Below are 24,156 nucleotides of genomic sequence, written 5' to 3' on the forward strand. Positions count from 1 at the left end.
TTTTTTAAAAAATTTGCTTTGGTTAACTTTTTTAATGTTTTTATTTTAAATGCGTTTTTCCAATAATTCATTGCATTTGTTTTTGCACTGTGCATATTACAGATTCAATCTCATTCTGGAGCAAATCAAGACTGTTATCAATGATGATACCAGGTACATTAAAGGCTGTTTGAATATGAGGACGCAGAAGTGCTACGCTGTCAGACCAAATATTAATGAGTTCCTTGATATTGCTCGGCGTACATACGCAGAGATCGTAGATGATGTAGCAGGTACTGTTTCTACATTGGAACCTCGCTATGTCTGAGAAATGAAGGTGAAACAGTTCGGATAAATAAGTTTAAATTGTTAAAGTTGGGTAGAGTTTCCACTTTAAAATTGTGATGGTCAGATCACAGGTGCAATTTCTGCTCATTTGCAGAATCACAAAGCCTAAATTTTCCATGAACCAGCTAGTGCAATAAGGGCAGTGCAATAGAACATTTCTTCTTTTTCTCTCCATTATAAGTTTGTAAGAATGGTAGACTGATGCAGTTTCATTTCGTGATCAGCGGCAAATCAGTGGCGTTCGCCGCTTTCCTCGAAGAAAGCTGCCCACAAGCATCTAGCAGTCTCTGTGGTGTGGATTCCCCTTTCTTGATGATAGTTTCAATCTGGAGCCAAGTCAAGGGGATCTCCAGGTTTCCAGGAGTATTGATGTCATAAAGCTGGGTAAGCATCCAGTGACATTGAAGCACCCTCACAGACGGCAAACTGGGAAGTTAAAAGATCTGAATCCCTTCACTTTTAATTTTCAGAGAGAGGATGAATCTGTAATTTTCACAGTGATTTTGATTAGATTAAGATAGAAGCTAAAATATTGTAAACAAAATTTGACAAAAATAATTCATTATTTTAAAATTATGTGTAATTTTTTTTATCATGATGGAGAAATCTGACGTTAGCTTTTCAGGGTCAGTGAGGGTGCTTAGCAGTTACTATGAACTTAGTACAGTATCACGCCTCAATCAACAAGATTTTTACAAGTCTAACTGTGTAAAGCGTAAGTTTTCATCAATTCAGTGATTGCTTAAGGATTACACTCGGGGAAGACCTCAACAACACAGCCTCTGGTGGAGTGTTGAATGACCGACAGCAACTTCTAGATTTCCACGCTAAAATGTGCGTATGCAGACTCCTGAAGTTGCTGTCAGTTTCAGTGGAGTGATGATGCCGAATGCTGTCAGTTTTTTCCATCATTGCCACTGCAAGATCCAGCCCATTATTAATGGTGCTGCAAATAAGGTTATTAACAAAAATAAACATATTTTATTAAGCCTGTCTGGTTCTCCACCTGTGAGTGACCTGCTGTAAATTCACTGAAGTATCAGCAGAGAGAGAAACAGAGTTAAAATTTCAGTGTTGATGAGAATAGCAATACATATAGTATAAAATTGTACAAAACTGCTAATTGTTTTTGGGTTTAATCTGTATGACATGAAAATATGGTTGTGGAGGGTTGCGGCTTTCACTCCCAGACATAAGTATTCTGATCTTAGGTACAGCGGTGGTCTTCTAAACACTTTTTCCGTCAGAAAGCTGCTGACAGAGATCTGTGAGAATTGTGATGTAACAGTAAAGACCTTGTAGGGTTTTTTTAGCATTTTTCAAACAAAAAATTAACATATCTCTAAGGTAATTATCAGCATTTGGCTGAATGCCAGGGATTTGAATATGCCTGTGCTTGTGTTATGACACTCCTTGAGTTCAGTGCTAGATCAGATAAGGTAGAAATAACTTGCATAGAATTACACTGAAATTGCAGCACGGAAAGTGGCAGTTTAGCCCAACATGTTTCTGCTGGTGTTTATACTCCATAGGAGCTACCTCCCCCACCACCATGCCTTCATCCAGTCCTATCAACATATCTTCTGTTTCTTTCTCCCTCGTGTTAATTTAGTTTATCTAGCTTCCCCTTAAATGCATCTATACTATTCGCTCAAACATCACTTAAAAAAAGATTGCTGTGTGTTGGACGTTGCTGTTTGTACTAGGACTTGCTGTCTGAAAATCGGCTGCTGTGTTTCCTACATTACATCAGTGACTATATTTTAAAAGTATTTAATGGGTCATAAAGTACTTTGGCACATCGTGAGGTCATGAAAGATGCTACAGAAATACAAGACATTCTTTTTTGTTCTTTCTTTGGTTCTTTCTTTCTTGCTACTACTCCATTTGATATATTCTCTCCAGTTGGATGAAAACAACACAGGCCAAATCATAGGGTCAAATGGACTCGAAACATTAACTCTGTTTCTCTCTCCACAAATGCGGCTAGACCTGCTGAGTTTTTCCAGCATTTCTGTTTTTGTTTCAGATTTCCAGCATCCACAGTATTTTGCTTTTATCAAATCATGATTTATCCCTTTCAACATTTCACCATCTCCTTTAGACAAGAAATGGTTTTATCATGGATTTTATGTTAAGATGAACGCATTTGATTAGGTGAAAATCTAAGTGACACTTCAGTAACTCCTGCTATTTTCACTATTTCATGTTAATCTGAGTAGGAATGATAACACAGCTGGGAGAAAAATATAACCTGCCTCTGAAAACCAGCTTCAGTACCACCCGAGGATTCTTCATTCAGCTGAGCTGTGAGGGAGCTTCATTCCCTAATGGACAACTGCCTTCAGAGTTCATGAAGGTGTGTTACTCACTGCAGCTTCTGTTATTTATGACTCTTTTTTAACATGTCATTAAGTTCTGCAAGGTTCCAATTACAAAGAGGAATACCTTTGTGATGGTGGATATTTCTACATGATCGAAGTTCTGGCTGTACTTCCCCTTTTCAACAAGAACAGCCTGCATTTATATAGCACCTTTGACATAGTAAAACATCCCAAAGTACTTCACAAGAACTTTATCAAACAGCATTTGATATCAAGCCACGTAAGGAGATATTAGGACATGTGACCAAAAGCTTGGTCAAAGAAGTATGTTTTAAGGAACATCTTAAAAGGAATGGTGGGAGTGGGGCAGATAGAGAGGCAGACAGGTTTAGGGAGGGAATCCAGTGTTTTGTATAACAGCAGCTGAAGGCACAGCTGTCAATGATGGGACAGTAAAGTTTTGGGATTCACAAGAGACCAGAATGGAAGGAGCATATGGATCAGGGATGATGATCACATAGGAGAAGAGTCAGGCTCCTGTATCAGCCTCAGTAGATAGGCTACTGATATCTATGTTAGTTGTGGCTCAGTGGTAGTGCTCTTGTTTCTGAGTCAAAAGAACGTGGGTTCTAGCCCAACTCCAGATACTTGAGCACATAATCTGACCTGATGTTCCCAGTCTAATATTAAGAGTGTGCTGCAATTTGAAGGGGGAATGCTGCACTGTTAGAGGAACAGTACTGGGGAGAGCTGCTGTCTTTTAGATGAGATGTTAACTGAGGTCTTATCTACCGTCTTGGGCGGACATAAAAGGTCCCATGTGCTACTTGAAATAAAAGCAGGGGAGTTTTCCCAGGTGCCATGTCCAATATTCATCTCTCAATCAACATCACGAAAACAGATTACCTAGTCATTCATTATTGCATTGTTATTAGTGGGAGCTTGCTGTGTGTAGATTGGCTGCCACTTTTCCAATGTTAGAATTATGACTGCAATTCAACAATTTTTTTTTTGGTAGTGCAGCAAGTTGAGTTGCCCTGTGTTTGTGACAGGTGCTATCTAAATGCAGTTCTTTCCTCCCATCCTTCCTTCCTCCTTGTTCAAATAGGCCCCCAAAAAATTAGTAATTCTATTCTAAATCTGTGAGCTTAGCAGGCAAAGTGACAAGAAAACATAGATCACGTTCAAAACATAAATGTACAGCCATGTTTTTTTTTAATTCATTCATGTGGGCATTGCTGCTTATTGCTCATTCAGAGGGCATTTAAGGGTCAACCACATTGCTGTGGGTCTGGAGTCACATTTAGGCCAGACCAGGTAAGGACAGGAGATTTCCTTTTCTAAAGGACACTAGTGAATCAGATGGGTTTTTACAATAATCAACATGGTTTCATAGTCATCATTAGACTTTTATTCCAAATTTTTATTGAATTCAAATTTCACCACCTGCCATCCCAGGGATTTGAACCCAGGTCCCCAGAGCATTACGCTGAGTCTCTGGATTACTAGTCCAGTGACAATACCACTATGCCATCGCCTCCCCTTAGCATACTGGTATGGATTGATAATTGATTAACAGACCGAAAACAGAGGGTAGGAATAAATGGGTCATTCTCAAAATGGCAGCATGTAACTATTGGGGTACCGCAAGGATCAGTGCTGCGGCCACAGCTATTCACCATCTATGTAAAAGATTTGGATGTGGGGACCAAATGTAATATTTCCAAATTTGCTGATGACACAAAACTGGGTGGAATGTGAGTTGTGAAGAGGATGCAAGGAAGATTCAAGGGGATTTGGATAGGCTAAGTGAATGGGCAAGAACATGGCAGATGGCATATAATGTCAATAAATGTGAAGTTATCCACTTTGGTACTAAAAACAGAAAGGCATATTATTTCTTAAATGGTGTGAGGTTGGGAAGTGTTGATGTCTAAAGGGACTGGGGTGTTCTTGTTCACTAAAAGCTAGCATGCTGATGCAACAAGCAATTAGGAAAGCTAATGGTATGTTGGCCTTCATCAGAAGGGAATTTGAGAACAGGAGTAAAGATTTCTTGCTGCCATTGTATAGAGCCTTGGTGAGACTGCACTTGGACTATTTGTACAGTTTTGGTCTCCTTATTTAAGGAAGGATAAACTTGCTTAGGAGGTTCACCAGACATCCCTGGGATGGCAGGGTTGTCATATGAGGAGAGATTGGGGAAACTGGGCCTGTAATCTCTAGAGTTTCGAAGAATGAAAGGTGACCTTTAAAAATTCTTACAGGGTGTGACAGGGTCGATACATAAAGGATGTTTCCCCTGGCTGGGGGGGGGTCTAGAACCAGGGGTCACAGTCTTAGAATAAGATGCAGACCATTTAAGACTGAGATGAGCAGGAATTTCTTCACTCAGAGGGTAGTGAATCTTTGGAATTCTCTACCCTAGAGGGCTGTTCAATAATTGAACATGTTCAGAACAGAAATTGATGGATTTCTAGATACTAATAACATCAAGGGATACGGGGGTAGCGCAGGAAAGTGGCCCTGATGATCAGTTATGATCTAATTGAATGGTGGAGCAGGCTCAATGGGCTGAATAGCCTATTCCTGCTCCTATTTTCCTAGCCACACACCTTGTCTATTGAGTAGGCAGGGAATAGACATTTAACTAGCACAAGGCTACTTAGCTTTTTATAAGTGGCTTGCCTGCCTCCTGCATAGACTGTGATATGTCCTGCAGAAAGCTTCTATTCTAACTTTGAACTCCTTTGCAGGTCACCGTGATGAAGAACACATATAACTTCACTACAGCCGACTTAATTAAAATGAACGAACGGTGCCAAGAGTCTTTACGGGAGATTTACCACATGACCTATCTGTAAGGAGATTAGGAATATTCATAAAGCAACTTTTGTTCTTTCAAGAAAGCTGGCATATTCTTATAACTGGTGGCATGAGGCCAAAAATGAAATTAAGCTAATAATGAAATGTATTGAATGGGAGTCAGTTGTGGCTCAGTGGGTAGCACTCTTGCCTCTGTGTCAAAAGGCAGTGAGTCTTACTCCAGAGACTTGAATGAAACATCCATGCTGACATTTCCATTGCAGTACTGAGGTTGTGCTGCAATGTTGGAGGAGTTGTCTTTCGGATGAGACACTAAACTGAGCCCTCGCCTGCCTCGCAGTTGGGAGTAAAGGATCCCACGTCACTATTTCAGAGAAGAATGTAGGAATACTCCCTTGTGTCCTAGTCAACATTTATCCCTCCACCAACAGATAAAAATGGACTGTTCAGTCTTTATCACATTGCTGATTGTGGGACCTTGCTGTGCACAAATTAGCTGCCTTGTTTCCTTTTTTTTTCATTCATGGGATGTGGGCGTCACTGGCTAGGCCTGCATTTATTGCCCATCCCTAATTGCCTTTCAGAAGGTGGTGGTGAGCTGCCTTCATGAACCGCTGCAGTCCGTGTGGTGTAGGTACACCCACAGTGCTGTTAGGGAGAGAGTTCCAGGATTTTGACCCAGCGACAGTGAAGGAACGGCGATATATTTTCAAGTCAGCTAGGTGTGTGGCTTGGAGGAGAACTTCCATGTGGTGGTGTTCCCATGCATCTGCTGTCCTTCTAGATGGTAGTGGTTGTGGGTTTGGAAGATTTAAGGAGCCATGGCAGGTGGTGGAATTTGAATTCAATAAAAAAAACCTGGAATCAAAAGTCTAACGATGACCTTGAAACGATTGTCGTAAAAACCCATCTGGTTCACTAATCTGCCGTCCTCACCTGGTCTGGACTACATGTGACCCGCAGCAATGTGGTTGACTCTGAAATGGCCTAGCAAGCCATTCAGTTGTATCAAACCACTAAAAAAATCAATAAAAAGGAATGAACCAGGTGGACCACCAGACATCGACTTGGGCACTGGAATTGACAATGTCAAATCCAGCCCTGTTGACCCTGCAAAGTCCTCCTTACTGGCATTTGGGGGCTTGTGCCAAAATTGGGAGATTTGACTCATAGACTAGTCAAGCAGCAGCCTGACATAGTGATACTCACGGAATCATATCTTAGAGATCATGTCCCAGACACTACCATAATCACCCCTGGGTTTGTCCTGTCAATATGGTAGGAGTGACCACCACACAATCCTTGTGGAGACAAACTCCCGTCTTCACATTGAGGATACCCTCCATCGTGTTGTGTGGCACTACCACCATGCTAATTGGGTTAGATTTTGAACAGATCCAGCAACTCAAGACGGGGCATCTATGAGATACTGTGTGCCGTCAGCAGCAGCAGAATTGGACTCAACCACAATCTGTAATCTCATGGTCTGGCATATCTCCTACTCTACCATTACCACCAAGCCAAGGGATCAACCCAAGAGCCAGGAGCAGCACCAGGCATACCGAAAAATGAGGTGTCATCCTGGTGAAGCTACAGCTCAAGACTACTTGCATGCCAAACAGCATAAGCAGCATACAATAGACAGCTAAGCAATTCCATAACCAACGGATCAGATCTAAGCTCTGCAGTGCTGCCACATCCAGTCATGAATGGTGGTGGACAATTAAACAACTCACTGGAGGTGGAGGAGGCTCCACAAAGATCCCTATTCTCAAGGACCTGGGGGCCCAGCACACCAGAGCAAAAGATAAGGCTGAAGTATTTGCAGCAATCTTCAGCCAGAAGTGCTGAATGGATGATCCATCTTGGCATCCTCCAGAGGACCCCAGCTTTACAGGTACCAGCCTTTAGCCAATTTGATTCACTCCACATGATATCAAGAAGCGGCTGAAGGCACTGGATATTGCAAAAGCTACGGGCCCTGACAATATTCCAGCAATTGTGCTGCAGAACTTGCCACGCCCCTAGCCAAGTTGTTTCAGTACAGCTCCAACACTGACATCTACTTGGCAATGTGGAAAATTGCCCAGGTATGTCCTCTAGTAAGGAAGACTTTGCATGGTTGAGTTTGACGTTGTTGTATCTGGTGCCTAAATCAATGCCCAGTGGTCCATCCTGTTTTATTTTTTGTAGTGGTTTGATACAACTGAGTGGCTTGCCAGGCCATTTCAGAGGGCATTTAAGAATCAACCACGTTGTTGTGGCATCTGGGTCAGGCCAGGACAGCAGATTTCCTTCCCTAAAGGGCATTAGTGAACCAGATAGGGGTTTTTACAGCAATTGACAATGATTTCATGGTCATCAGTAGACTTCTAATTTCATTAGGCTTTTACTTTCTTTATTGAATTCAAATTCCACCATCTGCCATTGTTGGATTCGAACCCAGGTCCCCGGATATTCCCCTGGGTCCCTGGATTACTAGTCTAGCAACAATACCACGACAGTGCAGTGTGTTTTCTGCTGCTCGTTCTTCACAATCCAATAATTAAGAATATTTTGATTTGCTAAAAACCCAAAATGTAATTATTTTCTTTGTTTTTCTCCAGGGTGGTTTGCAAACTCCTGAGCGAGATCTACAAACACATCCATTGTCTGTACAAGCTGTCTGACGCAGTCTCCATGTTGGACATGTTGTTGTCCTTCGCTCATACCTGCACACTTTCAGACTATGGCAAGGATGTTTTCTATTGTTCTTTGTGTTGCAAGTGGTAATGTTTAAATAAGTATTTGAGAAACAAACTGAACATACCATAATTTTAGCACAAATAAGCAATTTTGCACAAATTTAACTATAATTCAATTTCTAGCAATTAATTACACTTAATTAATTAATCCACATTAATGGATGGAATTTTCGGCCCGGTTGACGTCGGCTGTCATTGGCGGGCATTGGGAGGACGGTATGATGAGAAGGCTAAAAATCGGTTTCGTGCTATCGTGAAACCAGTTGTGATTATCGGTTCCACCCGTCAACGGCCGGCCGCCGCACTTTGGGAGCCTAATTTCAATACTTTAGCATCTCATTATAAGTCCTGCTGGCTGGAATCATCCCCCCCCACGTCAAATTTACAACCCATGTTGGCTTGACTTAAGAACAGCGTGCTTCACAACTGCATTTAATAGACGTGCACCTGGCGACCTGAACTTTGAGTGCAACTCAGAGGTGAGTGCACACAACCTTGCGCAGCTCTAGTGAACATCGCCTGTAGGACATCAAGGAAAAGATGCTCACTCGTGGGGGCACAGCTAAGTCACTTTTTCCTGTACTCAAGTACAAGCCGGGAGGGTGGCGGGGGGGCAGGGTAGCATAGACTGAAGGAGGTACCCAAGCACATGCCGGGGGAGGGTGGGGGAAGCACTTGGAAAAGCTTATCAAAAGTGAACATTCTTCTGCAGCTGAGATCGTTCTGCTGCAGCTCCATTGAGATGCTTGGAGTCAGCTCTCTGAGTCTTTTCTGTCCACTGAAACAATGCAAAATCATGAAAGTGCCACCAAATGCTCCAGAACCTTTCACCACTCGGGCACAGACTGTAAATTAGTGAGTATTTTAGGGGGCAGCAGAGCAATTGGCCGACTGGGTAACTTGTTGGAATCCCCTTGCAAAAGGTGGCTCTGGCGCAGTCACTGGTGGAGGTGTTCACAGCCCCTTGCAGTGTCTTTATTAAGGCTTGGACCAGTATTCATCATGGTTCAAGCTAACAGTGCAGCCTTGCAGTGTGGGTTAAGAGAATGCCTGAGCTGAGAGCGCAGCATGCAGTCCAGTGATCGAAGTTGCTGCTAATTGGTCAAGTGGAGTGGGGCGGAAGTGAGTGGGGTTTTGGACAACCAATGAGTGCACTTTTTTTATTCATTCAGGGGATATGGGCTTCGCTAGCTGGACCAGCATTTATTGACCATCCCTAGATGCCCTTGAGAAGGTGTTGGTGAGCTGCTGCCTTGAACTGCTGCAGTCCATGTGGTGTACGTACACCCACAGTGTTGTTAGGGAGGGAGTTCCAGGATTTTGACCCAGCGGCAGCAAAGGAACGGCGATATGTTTCCAAATGAAGATGGTGAGTGGCTTGGAGGGGAACTTCGAGATGGTGGTGTTCCCATGCATCTGCTGCCCTTGTCCTTCTAGATGGTAGTTTCTGTGGGTTTGGAAGGTGCTGTCTTTGGAGCCTTGGTGAATTCCTGCAGTGCATCTTGTAGATGGTACACACTGCTGCTACTGTGTCGGTGGTGGAGGGAGTGAATGTTTGTGGATATGGTGCCAATCAAGGGGCTGCTTTGTCCTGGACAGTGTCAAGCTTCTTGAGTGTTGTGGGAGCTGCACTCATCCAGGCAAGTGGGGAGTATTCCATCAAACTCCTGACTTGTTCATTGTAGATGGCATTGTAGATGGACAGGCTTTGTGGAGTCAGGAGGTGAGTTACTTGTCGCAGGATTCCTAGCCTCTGACCTGCTCTTGTAGTCACAGTATTTATATGGCTAGTCCAGTTCAGTTTCTAGTCAATGGTAACTCTTAGAATGTTGATAGTGAGGGATTCAGTGATTGTAATGCCATTGAACATCAGCGCAAACCTTGATATTGTCCAGGTCTTGCTGCATTTGGACATGGACTGCTTCAGTATCTGAGGAATTGCGAATGGTGCTGAACATTGTGCAGTCTTCAGTGAACATCCCCACTTCTGACCTTTTGAAGGAAGGAAGATCATTGATGAAGCAACTGAAGATGGTTGGGTCGAGGATACCACCCTGAGGAACTCCTGCAGTGATGTCCTGGAGCTGATATGACTAACCTACAACAACCACAACCATCTTCCTTTGTGCTAGTTATGACTGCAACCAGTGGAGAGTTTTCCCCCTGATTCCATTGACTCCAGTTTTGCAAGGGCTCCTTGAAGCCACACTCGGTCAAATGCTGTCTTGATGTCAAGGGCAGTGACTCATCTGACCTTGGGAGTTCAGCTCTTTTGTCCATGTTTGAACCAAGGCTGTTTTGAGGTCGGTAGCTGAGTGACCCTGGTGGAACAAAACAAACTGGGCACCAGTAAGCAGATTATGGCTAAGCCTGATAGCTCTGTTGATGACCCCTTCCATTACTTTACTGGTGATCGAGAGGAGACTGATGGGGTGGTAATTGGCCGGGTTGGATTTGTCCTGCTTTTTGTGTGCAGGCCATACCTGGGCAATTTTCTACATAGCCGAGTAGATGCCAGTGTTGTAGTTGTACTGGAACAGCTTGGCTAGGGGTGCAGCAAGTTCTGGAGCACAAGTCTTCAGTACTATTTCTGGAATATTGTCAGGGCCCATACCCTTTGCAGTATCCAGTGCATTCAGCCATTTCTTGATATCACATTGAGTGAATTGAATTAGCTGAAGATTGGCATCTGTGATGCTGGTGACCTCCACAGGAGACTGAAATGGATCATCCACTTGGCACTCCTGGCTGAAGATTGTAGCAAATGCCTTTTGCACTGATGTGCTGGGCTCCCCCATCATTGAGGATGTGGATATTTGTGGAGCTGCCTCCTTCAGTGAGTTGTTTAATTGTCCACCATCATTCACCACTGGATGTGGCAGGACTGCAGAGCATAGATCTGATCTGCTGGTTGGGGGATCGCTTAGCTCTGTCAGTCACTTGCTGCTTTCGCTGCTTGGCACGCAAGTAGTCCTGTGTTATAGTGTCACCAGGATGACACTTCAGGCATGCCTGGTGCTGCTCCTGGCATGCCCTCCTGCACTCTTCATTGAACCAAGGTTGATCCCCTGGCTTCTGGTCATGGTAGAGTGGGGGATATGCTGGGCCATGAGGTTACAGATTGTGTTCGAGTACAATAGTGCTGCTGCTGATGGCCCAGCCTTGAGTTGCTAGATCTGTTTGAAATCTATCCCATTTAGCATGGTGGTAGTTCCACACAACACAATGTGAAGGCGGAGCTTCGTCTCCACAGCAGCTATGCAGTGGTCACTCCTATCGATACTGTCATGGACAGATGCATCTTTTTTTATTCATTCATGGGATGTGGACACCACCTCTGCTGGGTCTTTCCTACCGGTGGAACAGGACATACCCAGGGATGGTGATGTCTGGGACATTATCTGTAAGGTATGATTCCATGAGGATGACTATGTCAGGCTGTTGCTTGACTAGTCTGTGAGATAGCTCTCCCAATTTTGGCACTAAGCCCCCAGATGTCAGTAGGGAGGACTTTACAGGGTTGACAGGGCTGAGTTTGCTTTTGTCTAGAGTCACATGTGGGCTAGACCAGGTACGAACAGTATTAGTGAACCAGATGGGTTTTTAACAACAATCGACAATAGTTTAATGGTCATCATCAGATTTTTAATTCCAGATTTTTAAAAAATTTAACACCATGGTGCTGGATTTGAACCCGGGTCCCCAGAACATTACCCTCAGTCTCTGGATTACCAGTCCAGCGACAGTACCACTACCCTACACCCTGGTCATCCATGTGGTGGTCAACACTCTCCTGCATGCGTGAAGTGGCCTTCAGACTTAACCAAGAGAAGTTCTTAGGGTACCTGTGCTAACCCACGCATCTCTCTCTTTGATCCTGCAGGAGGAGAACATCAGGATCATGGAGCCTGGTGATTTAGCGGTATGCGTCATGGCTTAGAGGGAGCAGAGAAGAACAAGAAGAGAGTGTTGGGGGCACCCAACTCGACAAAGGGAGGAGCACCTTCCTCAAGATGAAGGGGTGGAAGGGCCTGCTGCACATGGAGATGAGGATCCACAGTGAGTGAGGCACCTACAAGCGACGGCTAGACCTGGGGCCTACAGATGGCGCTTGTCATTCGTGCAGTTGACTGAGACTGCGCATGTCTAGAGAACTGGTCAGTCACATATGTCACATATGCCACCTGCTGCAGTATTTGACGTCATGGGGACATGGAGGGCATCCACTGCCAGTGGCCATGAAAGTGACTGCAGTGCTCAATTTTCACGCCAGTGGCTCCTTCCAGGGTTCCACAGGTGACCTGTGTGGGATCTTGCAAGCTTCCATGCACAGGTGTATCCAGGACGTCATCTTCGGGAACAGAACTTTATGCATTTCTCCCAGGATCAGGAAAGCCAGGAAGCAAGAGTGCTGGGATTTGCGCAGATCTCCGGTTTTCTACAGGTGCAGGGTGCCATTGACCACTCATGTTGCTCTTACATCTCCGTGGCAACAAGCAGAAAACTACGTCAACCCTTCCAATTGCTGAATGTTCCGAATGTGTGCGACCACCACAAATGCATCCTACAGGTCTGCACATAATTCCCAGGGAGCGTCCATGACTCCTACATCCTTAGCAGGTCTCAGATCCCTGACCACCGTTGCTACCGCCGCCCATGCTGGATTGGTGACCTTAGTTGCTGGTCTTCACCCAGAGCGTCGTAGATAACTTCACGGCGGGCCTCCACCGAGGTGGGCGTCGCTAAATTTGAGGGCAGCATGTTCCCTCCCTTTGGCAGCCGTGACTTTCCAGCAGCTTTTGCTCCCTCAGAGAGTGCCAGTTCTGTGCAGGAGTACCCTTTAAATATGCCCCCTGGATGACTAAAGACCTGAGGTGAATGTGGGGCGGGCGAATGAGAGGCCGCCCCACTAGTGATCCGGAGTGTTTCCCGTGTATGAACTATTAATGAAGTGGGACATGCCAGGAATATGACAATATGGTGTGAAAACCCGCTATTGCAGCCTGTGGGCAAAACAACTTCTTTCACGCCTGCTACTGCACTTTGCAAATTTGGGACAATTCTGCCCTGTGCCTCTGTTTCTTGCCATTTTAGAAAAATTATGATTCAGTGAACTAGAACAGGCTGGAGCTCTTTTCTCCAGTAGAGAAGGCTGAGGAGTGACCTCAGAGGAACCTTGAAAATTATGAAAGAGTTTGATAGGCTAGGGGGTGGGGGGGTTGTGGGGGGGGTGGTGATTAAAAATAGGGACCATAATTATAAGATAGTCACTAATAAGTCTAGTAAGAAATTCAGGAGGCATATCTTTACACAGGGAGTGGAGAGAATGTGGAATTTGCTAGAAAGAGTGGCTGAGGTGAATGGCATAGATGCATTTACGGGAATGTTTCAGTGAGATCCCCTCTCATTCTTCTAAACTCCAGTGAACACAGGCCTAGTCGGCCCAATCTTTCCTCGTACGACAATCCTGCCATCCCAGGAATCAGTCTGGTGAGCCTTTGTTGCACCCCCTCTATGACAAGTATATCCTTTCTTAGGCAAGGAAACCAAAACTGCACACAATACTCTAGGTGTGATCTCACCAAGGCCCTGTACAGCTTCAGTAAGACATCCTTGCTCTTGTACTCAAGTCCTCTTGTAATGAAGGCCAACATATCATTTGCCTTCTTTTCTGCTTGCTTCACCTATATGTTTGCTTTCAATGATTGGTGTACAAGAACACCAAAGTCCCTTTGTACTTCAACATTTCCCAACCTACCACCATTTAAGTAAAACTCTGTCATTCTGTTTTTCCTGCCAAAGTAGATAACTTCACACTTATCAACGTTATACTGCATCTGCCATGTATTTGCCCACTCATTCAACCTGTCTAAATCGCCTTGAAGCCTCTTAACACCCTCCTCACCACTTACATTCCCACCAACTTTCATGTCGTCAGCAAACTTGGAAATGTTACATTTGATTCCCTCATCCAAATCATTGACATATATTGTGGGGGGCCCCAAGCACTGATCCCTGAGGTACCCCACTAGCTCGCCACTCCGAAAAAGACCCCCTTACCCATTTATTCCTACTCTCTGTTTCCTGTCTGCTAACCAATTCTCAATCTATGCCAATATATTACCCCCAATCCCATGTGCTTTCATTTTACACCCTAACCTCTTATGTAGGACTTTATCAAAAGCCTTCTGAAAATCCAAATACACCATATCCACTGGTTCTCCCTTATCTATTCTGCTAGTTACGTCCTCAAAAAACTTGAGTAGGTTTGTCAAACACAATTTCCCTTTCATAAATCTATGTTGACTTTGTCTAAGATAATGTGGAGAGAAAGACAGAATTGACAGCATCTGTAGAGAGAAAAACAGAGTTAACGTTTCGAGTCCATATGACTCTTCTTTGGAGCTAAAGAGAAGTAAAAGTGTGGTGAAATATATATTGTTTAAGGGGGTGGAATAGGTGAAGCTGGATAGACTTTGTCCAATGTTGTTAATAATTTCTAAATGTCCTGTTATCACATTGTTTATAATAAACTCGAGCATTTTCCCTACTACTGATGTTAGGCTAACTGGTCTGTAATTCCGCTTTCTACTACTTTCTGCATCCCCCCTTTCTGGAATAAAGGTGTTGCATTAGCTGTATTCCAATCTGCTGGGACCCTTCCAGAATCTAAGGACTTTTGGAAGATTATAACCAATGCCTCTACTATCTCTGCAGCCACTTCCTTTAAGTGCCTAGGATGCACGTCATCTGGTCCCGGGGACTTGTCAGCCTGTAGGTCTAGTAGTTTTCCAAGCACCTTTTCCTTAGTGATTGTTTTAAGCTCCTCTCTCCTGTTCACCTCTTGATTTTCAAACATCTTTGGGAAGTTTTCTAAGACTACTACAGTGAAGACAGACACAAAATACCTGTTCAACGCCTCTACCATTTCCTTGTTTTTCATTATCAGTTAATTCCCCAGCCTCACTTTCTAGAGGACCAACATTAACTTTAGTTCATCTTTTCCTATTTAAATACTTGTAGAAACTCTTACTATCTTTTTATATTACTAGCTAGCTTTCTCTCATCCTCTACTTTCTCAGTCTTTATTTGTTTCAGTCATTCTTTGCTGGTTCTTAAAATCTGACCAGTCTTCTGACATACCACTAATCTTTGCAAATTTATAGAATGTTTCTTTCAATTTAATATTATCTTTAACTTTCTTATTTAGCCACAGGTGGTTCATCTTTCTTTCTCACTGGGTTAAATCTTTGCTGAGAGTTATAAAATATCTCACCGTCCTAGCTTTTAACCTCGTTCCCCAGTTCACTTTAGCTAGCTTTGCTTTCATACCTTTATTCAGGTTTAAAACACTAGTCTTAGACCCAGACTGTACTTGTCTCCTTCAAACGAATGTGAAATTCTATCATATTACCATTGCTATCACCTAGAGGCTCCTTTACCTTGAGGTTATTGTCTAATCCTGTGTCATTGTACATTACCAGGTCTAGGATAGCCTGCTCCCTGGTTGGCTCTAGAATATACTGCTCTAAGAAACTGTCCCGACCTTGACAACATTCAGGCTGCTAACTGGCATGTAACAGACTCTCAGAATCGCAGAATCTTAACGGCACAGAAGGAGACCATTTGGCCCATCATGTCTGCAGCGACTCCCCAAATGAGCATTATGACCTAGTGTCGTTGTCCCGCCTTTTCCCCGTACCTTTGCACATTGTTTCTATTCAAATAATCCTCTAATGTCCTCTTGAATGCCTCAATTGAACTTGCTTCCACCACACTCCCAGGCTGTGCATTCCAGACCCAAACTGCTCGTTGTGTGAAAATTTTTTTTCTCACACTTGCTTCTTTTGCAAGTCACTTTAAATCTGTGCCTTCTTGTTCTTGATTCTTTTACGAGTGGGAACAGCTTCTCCCTATCTATTCTGTCCAGCCCCCTCATGATTTTGAACATCTCTATCAAATCTCCTCTCAGCCATCTCCCCAACAGTCCTAACCTCTCCAATCTATCCTCATAGCTGAAGTTTCTCATCTCTGGAACCATTCTTGTAAACCTCTTCTGCACTCCAATGTGTTCACATCCTTCCTATACTATGGTGCCCAGAACTGTATACAAAATCCAGCTGAGATCTAACGAGCGTCTTATATAAATTCAGCATAACCTCTCTGCTCTTGTACTCTATGCCCAAATTAATAAAGCCCAGGATACTATGTGCTTTATTAACTGCTTGCTCACCTGTCCTGCTACCTTCAATGATCTATGCACATATACACCCAAGTCTTTATGCTCCTGCATCCCTTCAAAATTTCACCCCTTATATATTGTCTGTCTGTGTTCTTCCTACCAAAATGCATCACCTCACACTTCTCCGTATTGAACTTCATCTGTCACCTATCTGCCCACTCCTCTTGAAGTTCCACACCGTCGTCCTCGCAGTTCACAACACTCCCAAGATTCGTATCATCCGCAAACTTTTAAATTTAGTTTAGAGGGGATGTGAGGAAGAATTATTTCACCCAGAGGGTGGTGGGAATCTGGAACTCACTGCCTGAAAGGGTGGTAGAGGCAGAAACCCTTAGAACATTTAAGAAGTATTTGGATGTGCACTTGCGATGCCATGGCATACAAGGCTATGGGCCTAGTGCTGGAAAATGGAATTAGAATAGTTAGGTACTTGTTTGACTGGTGCAGACTCGATGGGCCGAAGGGCTTTTTTCTGTGCTGTGGACCTCTATGACTCTGACTCTAAATTGTCCCCTGCACACCAAGATCTAGATCATTAATATATTTCAGGAAAAGCAAGGGTCCCAATACCGGCCCCTGGAGAACTCCACTACAAACCTTCCCCCAGCCTGAAAAATATCCATTGACCATTACTCTCTGCTTCCTATTTTTCCGCCAATTTTGTATCCACATTGCTACTGCCCCTTTTATTGCATGAGCAATAACTTTTCTCACAGGTTGGTTGTGTGCCACTGTGTCAGTATACCACATGAACAGCATTACCTTCATCGACCTTTTCTGTTACTTCTTCAAAAAACTCCAGCGAGTTAGTTAAACATGATTTCCCTTTTAGAAAACCATGCTGGCTCTTATCAACCCATATTTTTCAAGAGGTAACATTTATGCCAGGCAACAACCTTCTCCAATAAGAGAAAATCTAAACACCTACCCTTGACTTTCAATAGCATTACTCTGTCTGAATTCCCAGCATCAATTTCCGGGGGATCAGTGGGGTCACCATTGACCAGAAACCTGACTGGACAAACAACATAAGTACTTAGCACCACTGCTCAACGGTAATTAGGAATGAGCAATAAATTCTGACCTTGCCAGTGAGCCCACATCCAAAGAATGAATTTTTAAAAAAAAACCCTTAACCAATAAAGATTTTGAACCTTATTCTTGGTCATGCTTTCAGATGCGTGGGCCTTAAACTCTGGAATTTTCTCCCCGAACCTCTCTGCATCTCTAGATTTCTACCCTTTAAGATGACCAATTCTCTTTGATCAACTTTTGGCCAAATGTCCTAATATCCCTTTATGTGGCTTAGTGCCAAATTCTGTTAGCTAGCTCTCCCGTGAAGAGCTTTGGGATGTTTACATTAAATCTGCGATATAAATTCAATTGTTGTTGAAATCTCCAATTGACTCTGGTCTGACTGAAATCTTATACCTCATCAAGGAATGTAACCTGGAACCATCTGATCTGCACGGATTTGTATCGCACTGGATAGTGCCGCTACCCTACAAAGTCATTGAATTAACAATGTATTGTGGGTTTCAAGTACTGTATTTTACTGGAACTTGGAGTGAATTACAACTAGCCAGTAGTTGCTCTGCTTGTATTTATTCTCACAGTGTGACAATTCTGTTTATGATAATCAGAGCACAGATCTAAGGTCATTGGTAAAAGAACCAGAGGGGAGATAAGAATCTTTTCATGCACCAAATTGTTACCATCTGGAATGTGCTGCCGAAAAGGGTGGTGGAAACAGATTCGATCATAACTTTCAAAGGGAATTGGATAAATACTTTTAGCAGAAACAATTGCAGGGCTTTGCAAAAAGCACAGGAGAGTGTGACTAATTGAAAAGCTGTTTCAAAGAGCTGGTGTAGGCACAAAGGGCCTATGATTCTATGACAAGCAATTGATTAGATGTACATTTGAATCCCGACTCCAACCTTAGCAATTTTCAATAATTAATTAATGCAAGGGTAGTAGTAACACTGTACAGAAATGTTGTTATTTTTTCCCTGTGACATTTGCTGGCAGCTTGCTCATGGGTTTTTATAATTGGCCAGTGGAAAATGGACAGAAACCCTTCCACATGTTTATCCTGGGTTTTAGTCCTTGTTATGGTAGACTGTTAAGGAAATTCAGGGAATTAATATCAAAATCTAGCCAGGTTTTCATGATTGATTATTCATGGTTTTGTTCTAGTTCGTCCGGAGTTCACCGACACGTTGGCTGTTAAGCAGGGACGACACCCTATTCTCGAAAAGATATCGATGGAGAAACCTGTTGCTAATAACACGTACATCTCCGATGGCAACAACTTCATCATTGTCACTGGGCCCAACATGAGTGGAAAGTCAACCTATCTTAAACAAATTGCTCTGTGTCAGATTATAGCCCAGATTGGTGAGTAGGAGCTCAGCAGAGTGAAATTAGATTTGAGCAGGAGCAAAATAGGCTTGAATTGCAGCATTGGTCAGGGAGGGTAGAATTATGGACGTAGAGTGATGGGGAGTTTAAGGAGACAGGCAGGGAGTGGAGTAAGGGATTGGGAGTATGAAATGATAGGCAATGGAGGTTAAATCAATTATCTGTGCAGTACAGCCTGTTATAAGCGCTGTCCTGCTTGAACATATATTACTACTACTTCATTACAGGACCAGTATCCTGTGATTTCCTGATTAAAACCCTTGTGGGAGCCCTATTAATAAAAGGATTGCAATGGTTCACCAATTGCTTCTCTGAGCTGTCAGGAGATGAGCATCACTCATATTCCAAATACATAGTATTAATAAATACCATTTTCTAAAGAATTACATTTGAACTTTCAGGATCCTGGGTACATTTACATGTTGCATTTGAAGCTAAATTTACTTCATAATGAATTGTTTTTAGAACCATTTTCTTTTGACCTCATACATCCTCACTGTTTATTCACCATCAAATTATATATTTTTAAACCTCTGAAACCACTGTTAATAGTAGTCCATGATGTTCTGAGCTTCTCCTTATGTGGCTCGGTGTCAAATTTGTTTGATAATCTCTTTGATCAGCATTTTGGGATGCTTTCCTCTGTTGAAGGTGCTATATAAATGCAAGTTGTTGCAGCCATGCCACAAATTGCCATTTCCATTGCCAAGAATTGCAGTGCGGTCAACCAGGGATATATAAATTGGAATATCAAAGCTCATTATTAATTGAAGTACACAACAGGATAGGAATGCATGTTGACTGATGTGCCTAGCAAGTTATTTAGCAAATAGTTTTCACATTGACTGGCATACTGAGCACATAGAAGTGTTAATACTAGGCTGGAGGAGTTAGACACTCAGGTGCAGACTGGATGATTGAAAGGTTAAGGGATTTAAATTCTTAACTTAAACATTTTTTTTTGCCAATTTTCTCCCCACTTCCTCTCTTCAGTGTGTTGTTTTGTACAACAAGTCATTCCTCATATTGGAACCAAGAAAATATTTGTTAGAATATTATTCCAACATGGGATGAAAGAGCATCACTGCCAAACTTCTCCTGACCTCCAGTCCTCTCACTTTGCAATAGGAGCCATTGGACCATTTTCATTAACAGCAGGATACAAAAGTGGACAAAGGAATTACACACAAATACTTTAAGTACCAATCTCGCTAGAAAAGAGAAGGCTGAGGGGGTAACTTGATAGAGGCCTTTAAAACTATAAAGGCGTTTAATAGGGCTAAACATAGAGAAAATGTTTCCATTTGTGAGAGAGACCCAAACTAGTTGCCGTTAATATTAGTGAAGGTTCATGTGGAGCATAGACACTGGCAAGGGGCGGTTGGGTTCAGTGGCCCTGCTATGAAACAGCAGTTGGTAAAGCTGAATTATTTAAAAATCCCAGAGGGAAACTTTAAACAACTGTCATAACCTAAATTTTTAAGTGGCATATTTGAGATACAGCTCTGAATTCAGGAATCAGACCACCAGTTCTCGAAGTTTTATATCAAAATACATAAAACATTTATTAATTTACACAAGTTAAATATATACGCATGCCTACAAATTACTACTATCATAACTTTTAACAAATTCCCAAACTAATCTCCATTAAGGCAACAGCAACCCATAGACTTTAAGCAGACACCGTGCAAAGCATTTTCACCTTACAAATTCCAAATGAGGTTCCTTTCCCTTTAGTTCCTTTTCAGCATCTCCATGAATCCCATTTATTCTTACCTGCTCCTGCAATATTTCCTTTGAACAACAAATATCATTATCCCACAACATTAAGGATTGACTAGCCCCTGTGTCACTTAAAATTTTAACATCTTTACCTACTCCATCCTGTACACATGGAAAGACTTTCCCTTCACACACAAAGTCTTTAAACATTTCTGCAACCTGCTCCTCAGAATTCTCTTGAGTAAGCTGTGAACATATTCCCACTTCTTCACCTTTCACTGATTCTCCCTGTTTCACCTGTACACAAACCACTGGTTTCCCATGTGCTTGAACTTCAAACCCCACAGTACTTTTACTTCCAGAGCTTTTCTGTACCCCAATAATTCCAACAGATTTTTCCTGCAATCTCCAACACACCGACTTTGTGTGCCCCACTTTATTACAATGAAAACACCTCAATTTTTGAATGTCACTTCTACCTTCAGCACCTTCCTTTTTATTCTGAGAAAAAACTTCCTGGGAACTTCTAGTTACTCCTCTTCCCTGACTACCTACCTTCCTTTCACCTTCCCACTTTTTATCTTTTTCCGATTTGAAAGGGTGATGAAAAAAATGTTTAGCTCTATGAACTAACTCATAATTATCAGCTACCTCTGCTGCTTGTCTTACACAATCAACTCTCTGTTCCTACACATGAGTTCTCACTACAAAAGGAATTGAATCTTTAAATTCTTCCAAAAGAAATACTTCCCTAAGAGCTGCAAACATTGTTTCTATTTTTAACACCCGTATCCACCGGTTAAAATTACTTTATTTCACTCTTTCAAACTGAATATCAGTTTGCCCAGGCTGTTTTCTCAAATTCCTAAATTTCTGCCTATATGCTTCAGGAGCCAACTCATATGCACTCAAAATAGCCTTTTTCACCACATCTTATTTCACCAACATTTCTTCTGAAAGCAAAGCATATACCTCATGTGCCCTACCTAACAACTTAGACTGCAATAATAATGTCCAGTTTTCTTGTGGCCATTTCATCTGTTTAGCCAGCCTCTCAAATGAAATAAAGAATGCTTCAATATCTTTTTCCTCAAACTTTGGAAGAGCTTGTACAAATTTAAACATCCCCCGACTGGGTTCTACTCTGGAGATATGTCCTTCTCACCTACTGGCGTCTCTTTTTTAACTGCCAACATTTTCAGTTGGAATTCTCTCTTTTTCTCTTTCCTCCTCTATCCTCACAATTTCTAATTCCCTTTTAAAAGCCATTTCTCTGTCCTTTGCTTCTAATTCAAGCTTTTTCATTTGTAACTGAAGTCTCACAATCTCCAGCTGTGACTCACTAGTGTCAGGTTTTCCTTTCAACTGTAGATGCTGTGCTATATTTTTAATTATACCTGATTTCCTAGCACCCTCAGGTAACCCCAATTTTAACTTATCTGCGAATTCTGTTAAACTACTTTTGGTTATTTTCTCCAACCCAATCAGAATTATATCTTCTACTCCAGACAAGTCTTAGCAATTGCCAAAGCCATCTTGCAGTCTCACCACTTCTAAACCACCTCACCAACTCCTGAATGCAAAGTGTTTCTCGTACCCGTAACTTTAAGATTCACCAGTTCCAAACCAATGAAGGAATTAGAAATATTTTTATCCTGCACGAGCCCCCAATTGTTATGACCCAGCAGTTGGTAAAACTGAGTTATTTAAAAATCCCGGAGGGAATCTTTAAACAACTGTCATAACCTATATTTTTAAGTGGTATGTCTGAGATGCAGCTCTAAGTTCAGGAATCAGACCACCAGTTCTCCAGAGGTTTTATATTAAGATACATGAGACATTTATTAATCTGCATAAGTTAAATATATACACATGGCTACAAATTACTACTATCACGATTCTAACAAATTCCCAAACTAATCTCCACTAAGGCAACAGCAATCCATAGACTTTAAGCGGACACCAGGCAAAGCATTTTCACTTTACAAATTCTAAATGAGGTTCCTTTCCCTTTGGTTCCTTTTCAGACGCAGTGGTAGGCTTACAGGCTTTGATGTTACATTGCCTGTGCCCTGCACACACAAAATTGCCGTCTGTTATACCTAGCACATCTAATTGAATGTAAATTCTCATTGTATCACCAGCCCCTTTGAACTCCACCTCTTCTAGCAATAAAACCCCTTTCATAGTACCAATTTTATTAGTAATATAAACTTTGCTTGGTCTCCACTAGCTAGGTGCCAGATTTCACTCCCCTTCTTGAATGTTGTATTCAACAAAATGCAAATGCACTCTACCTCTCTTACATCTCAAAACTAGTATACATGGAAGCTCCCAGACTAGCTGGCTTTAATCCAGTTAAGACACACCCACAAACTAAACCTCTATTTTAAAAGAAAAATAATTTCCAATAATATACATTAATAGCTTCATGACAGGCCTGTTTTGGTGCTGTGAATTCTATGTGATTCACATCATTCTGAATGAAATTTATAACAAACATTCTAAAATTTAGAACGAAAATTGTAAATGCTTACGTGCTCTGAGGAATATGGAAAAATTGGAGGGGGCGATAGATAAGATTCCCTTTTGTGCCCCACTAGGTTCTTTCGTTCCAGCCGAGTATGCCTCATTTCGAATAGCCGATCAGATCTTTACCAGAATAGGTGTAGATGATGACATCGAAACAAACTCATCAACCTTTATGAAGGAAATGAAAGAGGTGCGGAAATCTTCTTAATGTCCTTTTTAACTGTTCTTGAAGATGTCCTGTTTGTGTAATTAATGTTTGATGTAGAAAGCATTAGAATCATCTAGGAATGTCGGTGGGGTGTCTGCTTCTTATCCTATAAACTACGCTGATACTCCAGTGCAGTACTGAGGGAGTGCTGTCAGAGGTACTGTCAAAGCTGTTAAACTGAGTGCCGTCATAGGTGGACATAAAAGACCCTGCAGCACTATTTCGAAATTTTGAAGTCAGGTGTTTTCCCTGGTTGTCTGGCCAATGTTTATCCCGCAGCCAGCATCACTAAAAACATATTATTTGGTTATTATAACATTGCTATTTGTGGGAGTTCGCTGTGCACAAATTGATGACTACATTTCCTCAAACAGTGACTACATTTCAAAAGTATTTCATTGGCTGAAGAAGTGCTTTTGAGATATTAGAAGTCGTGAAAGGTATCATTAAAATGGAACCTCATTCTTTTTAATGCATCCAAGCAACACTTTTACAGAGATAAAAACAAAAAACTACTGCGGATGCTGGAAATCCAAAACAAAAACAGAATTACCTGGAAAAACTCAGCAGGTCTGGCAGCATCAGCGGAGAAGAAAAGAGTTGACGTTTCGAGTCCTCATGACCCTTCAGCAGAACTGAGTAAAGTTAGGAGAGGGGTGAAATATAAGCTGGTTTAAGGTGGCGGGGGGAGAGAGGTTGGTGGGGGGGGTGGTTGTAGGGACAAGCAAGCAGTGATAGGAGCAGATAATCAAAAGATGTCACAGACAAAAGGAACAAAGTGGTGTTGAAGGTGGTGATATTATC

At 42.3% G+C, this 24,156-nt stretch overlaps 2 protein-coding genes across 3 annotated transcripts in view; one reads left to right on the top strand and one right to left on the bottom strand.

The window, feature by feature from the left end:
• The window catches only part of cryz (crystallin, zeta (quinone reductase)), a 1,066,321-nt gene that overhangs the window by 961,084 nt on the left and 81,081 nt on the right, over positions 1-24,156 (bottom strand). Inside the window, exon 1 of one of the 2 annotated variants that reach the window (XM_078560655.1) lies at positions 23,906-23,964. The exons of the other annotated variant lie outside the window; for it this stretch is intronic. The gene's annotated coding sequence lies outside the window, so the exon portion shown is untranslated. Of the gene's footprint in view, positions 1-23,905; positions 23,965-24,156 lie in introns of those variants that run through there. 2 annotated transcript variants of the gene reach the window in all.
• The window catches only part of msh4 (mutS homolog 4), a 109,209-nt gene that overhangs the window by 67,048 nt on the left and 18,005 nt on the right, over positions 1-24,156 (top strand). Inside the window, exons 11-16 of the mRNA XM_078560639.1 lie at positions 103-272; positions 2,550-2,686; positions 5,408-5,511; positions 8,084-8,208; positions 18,663-18,863; positions 23,216-23,334. Of these exons, the coding sequence (XP_078416765.1) occupies positions 103-272; positions 2,550-2,686; positions 5,408-5,511; positions 8,084-8,208; positions 18,663-18,863; positions 23,216-23,334 (856 nt within the window). The remainder of the gene's footprint in view (positions 1-102; positions 273-2,549; positions 2,687-5,407; positions 5,512-8,083; positions 8,209-18,662; positions 18,864-23,215; positions 23,335-24,156) is intronic.

Source organism: Cetorhinus maximus, chromosome 17 (genome assembly GCF_964194155.1).
Source record: "Cetorhinus maximus chromosome 17, sCetMax3.hap1.1, whole genome shotgun sequence".
NCBI lineage: Eukaryota > Metazoa > Chordata > Chondrichthyes > Lamniformes > Cetorhinidae > Cetorhinus > Cetorhinus maximus.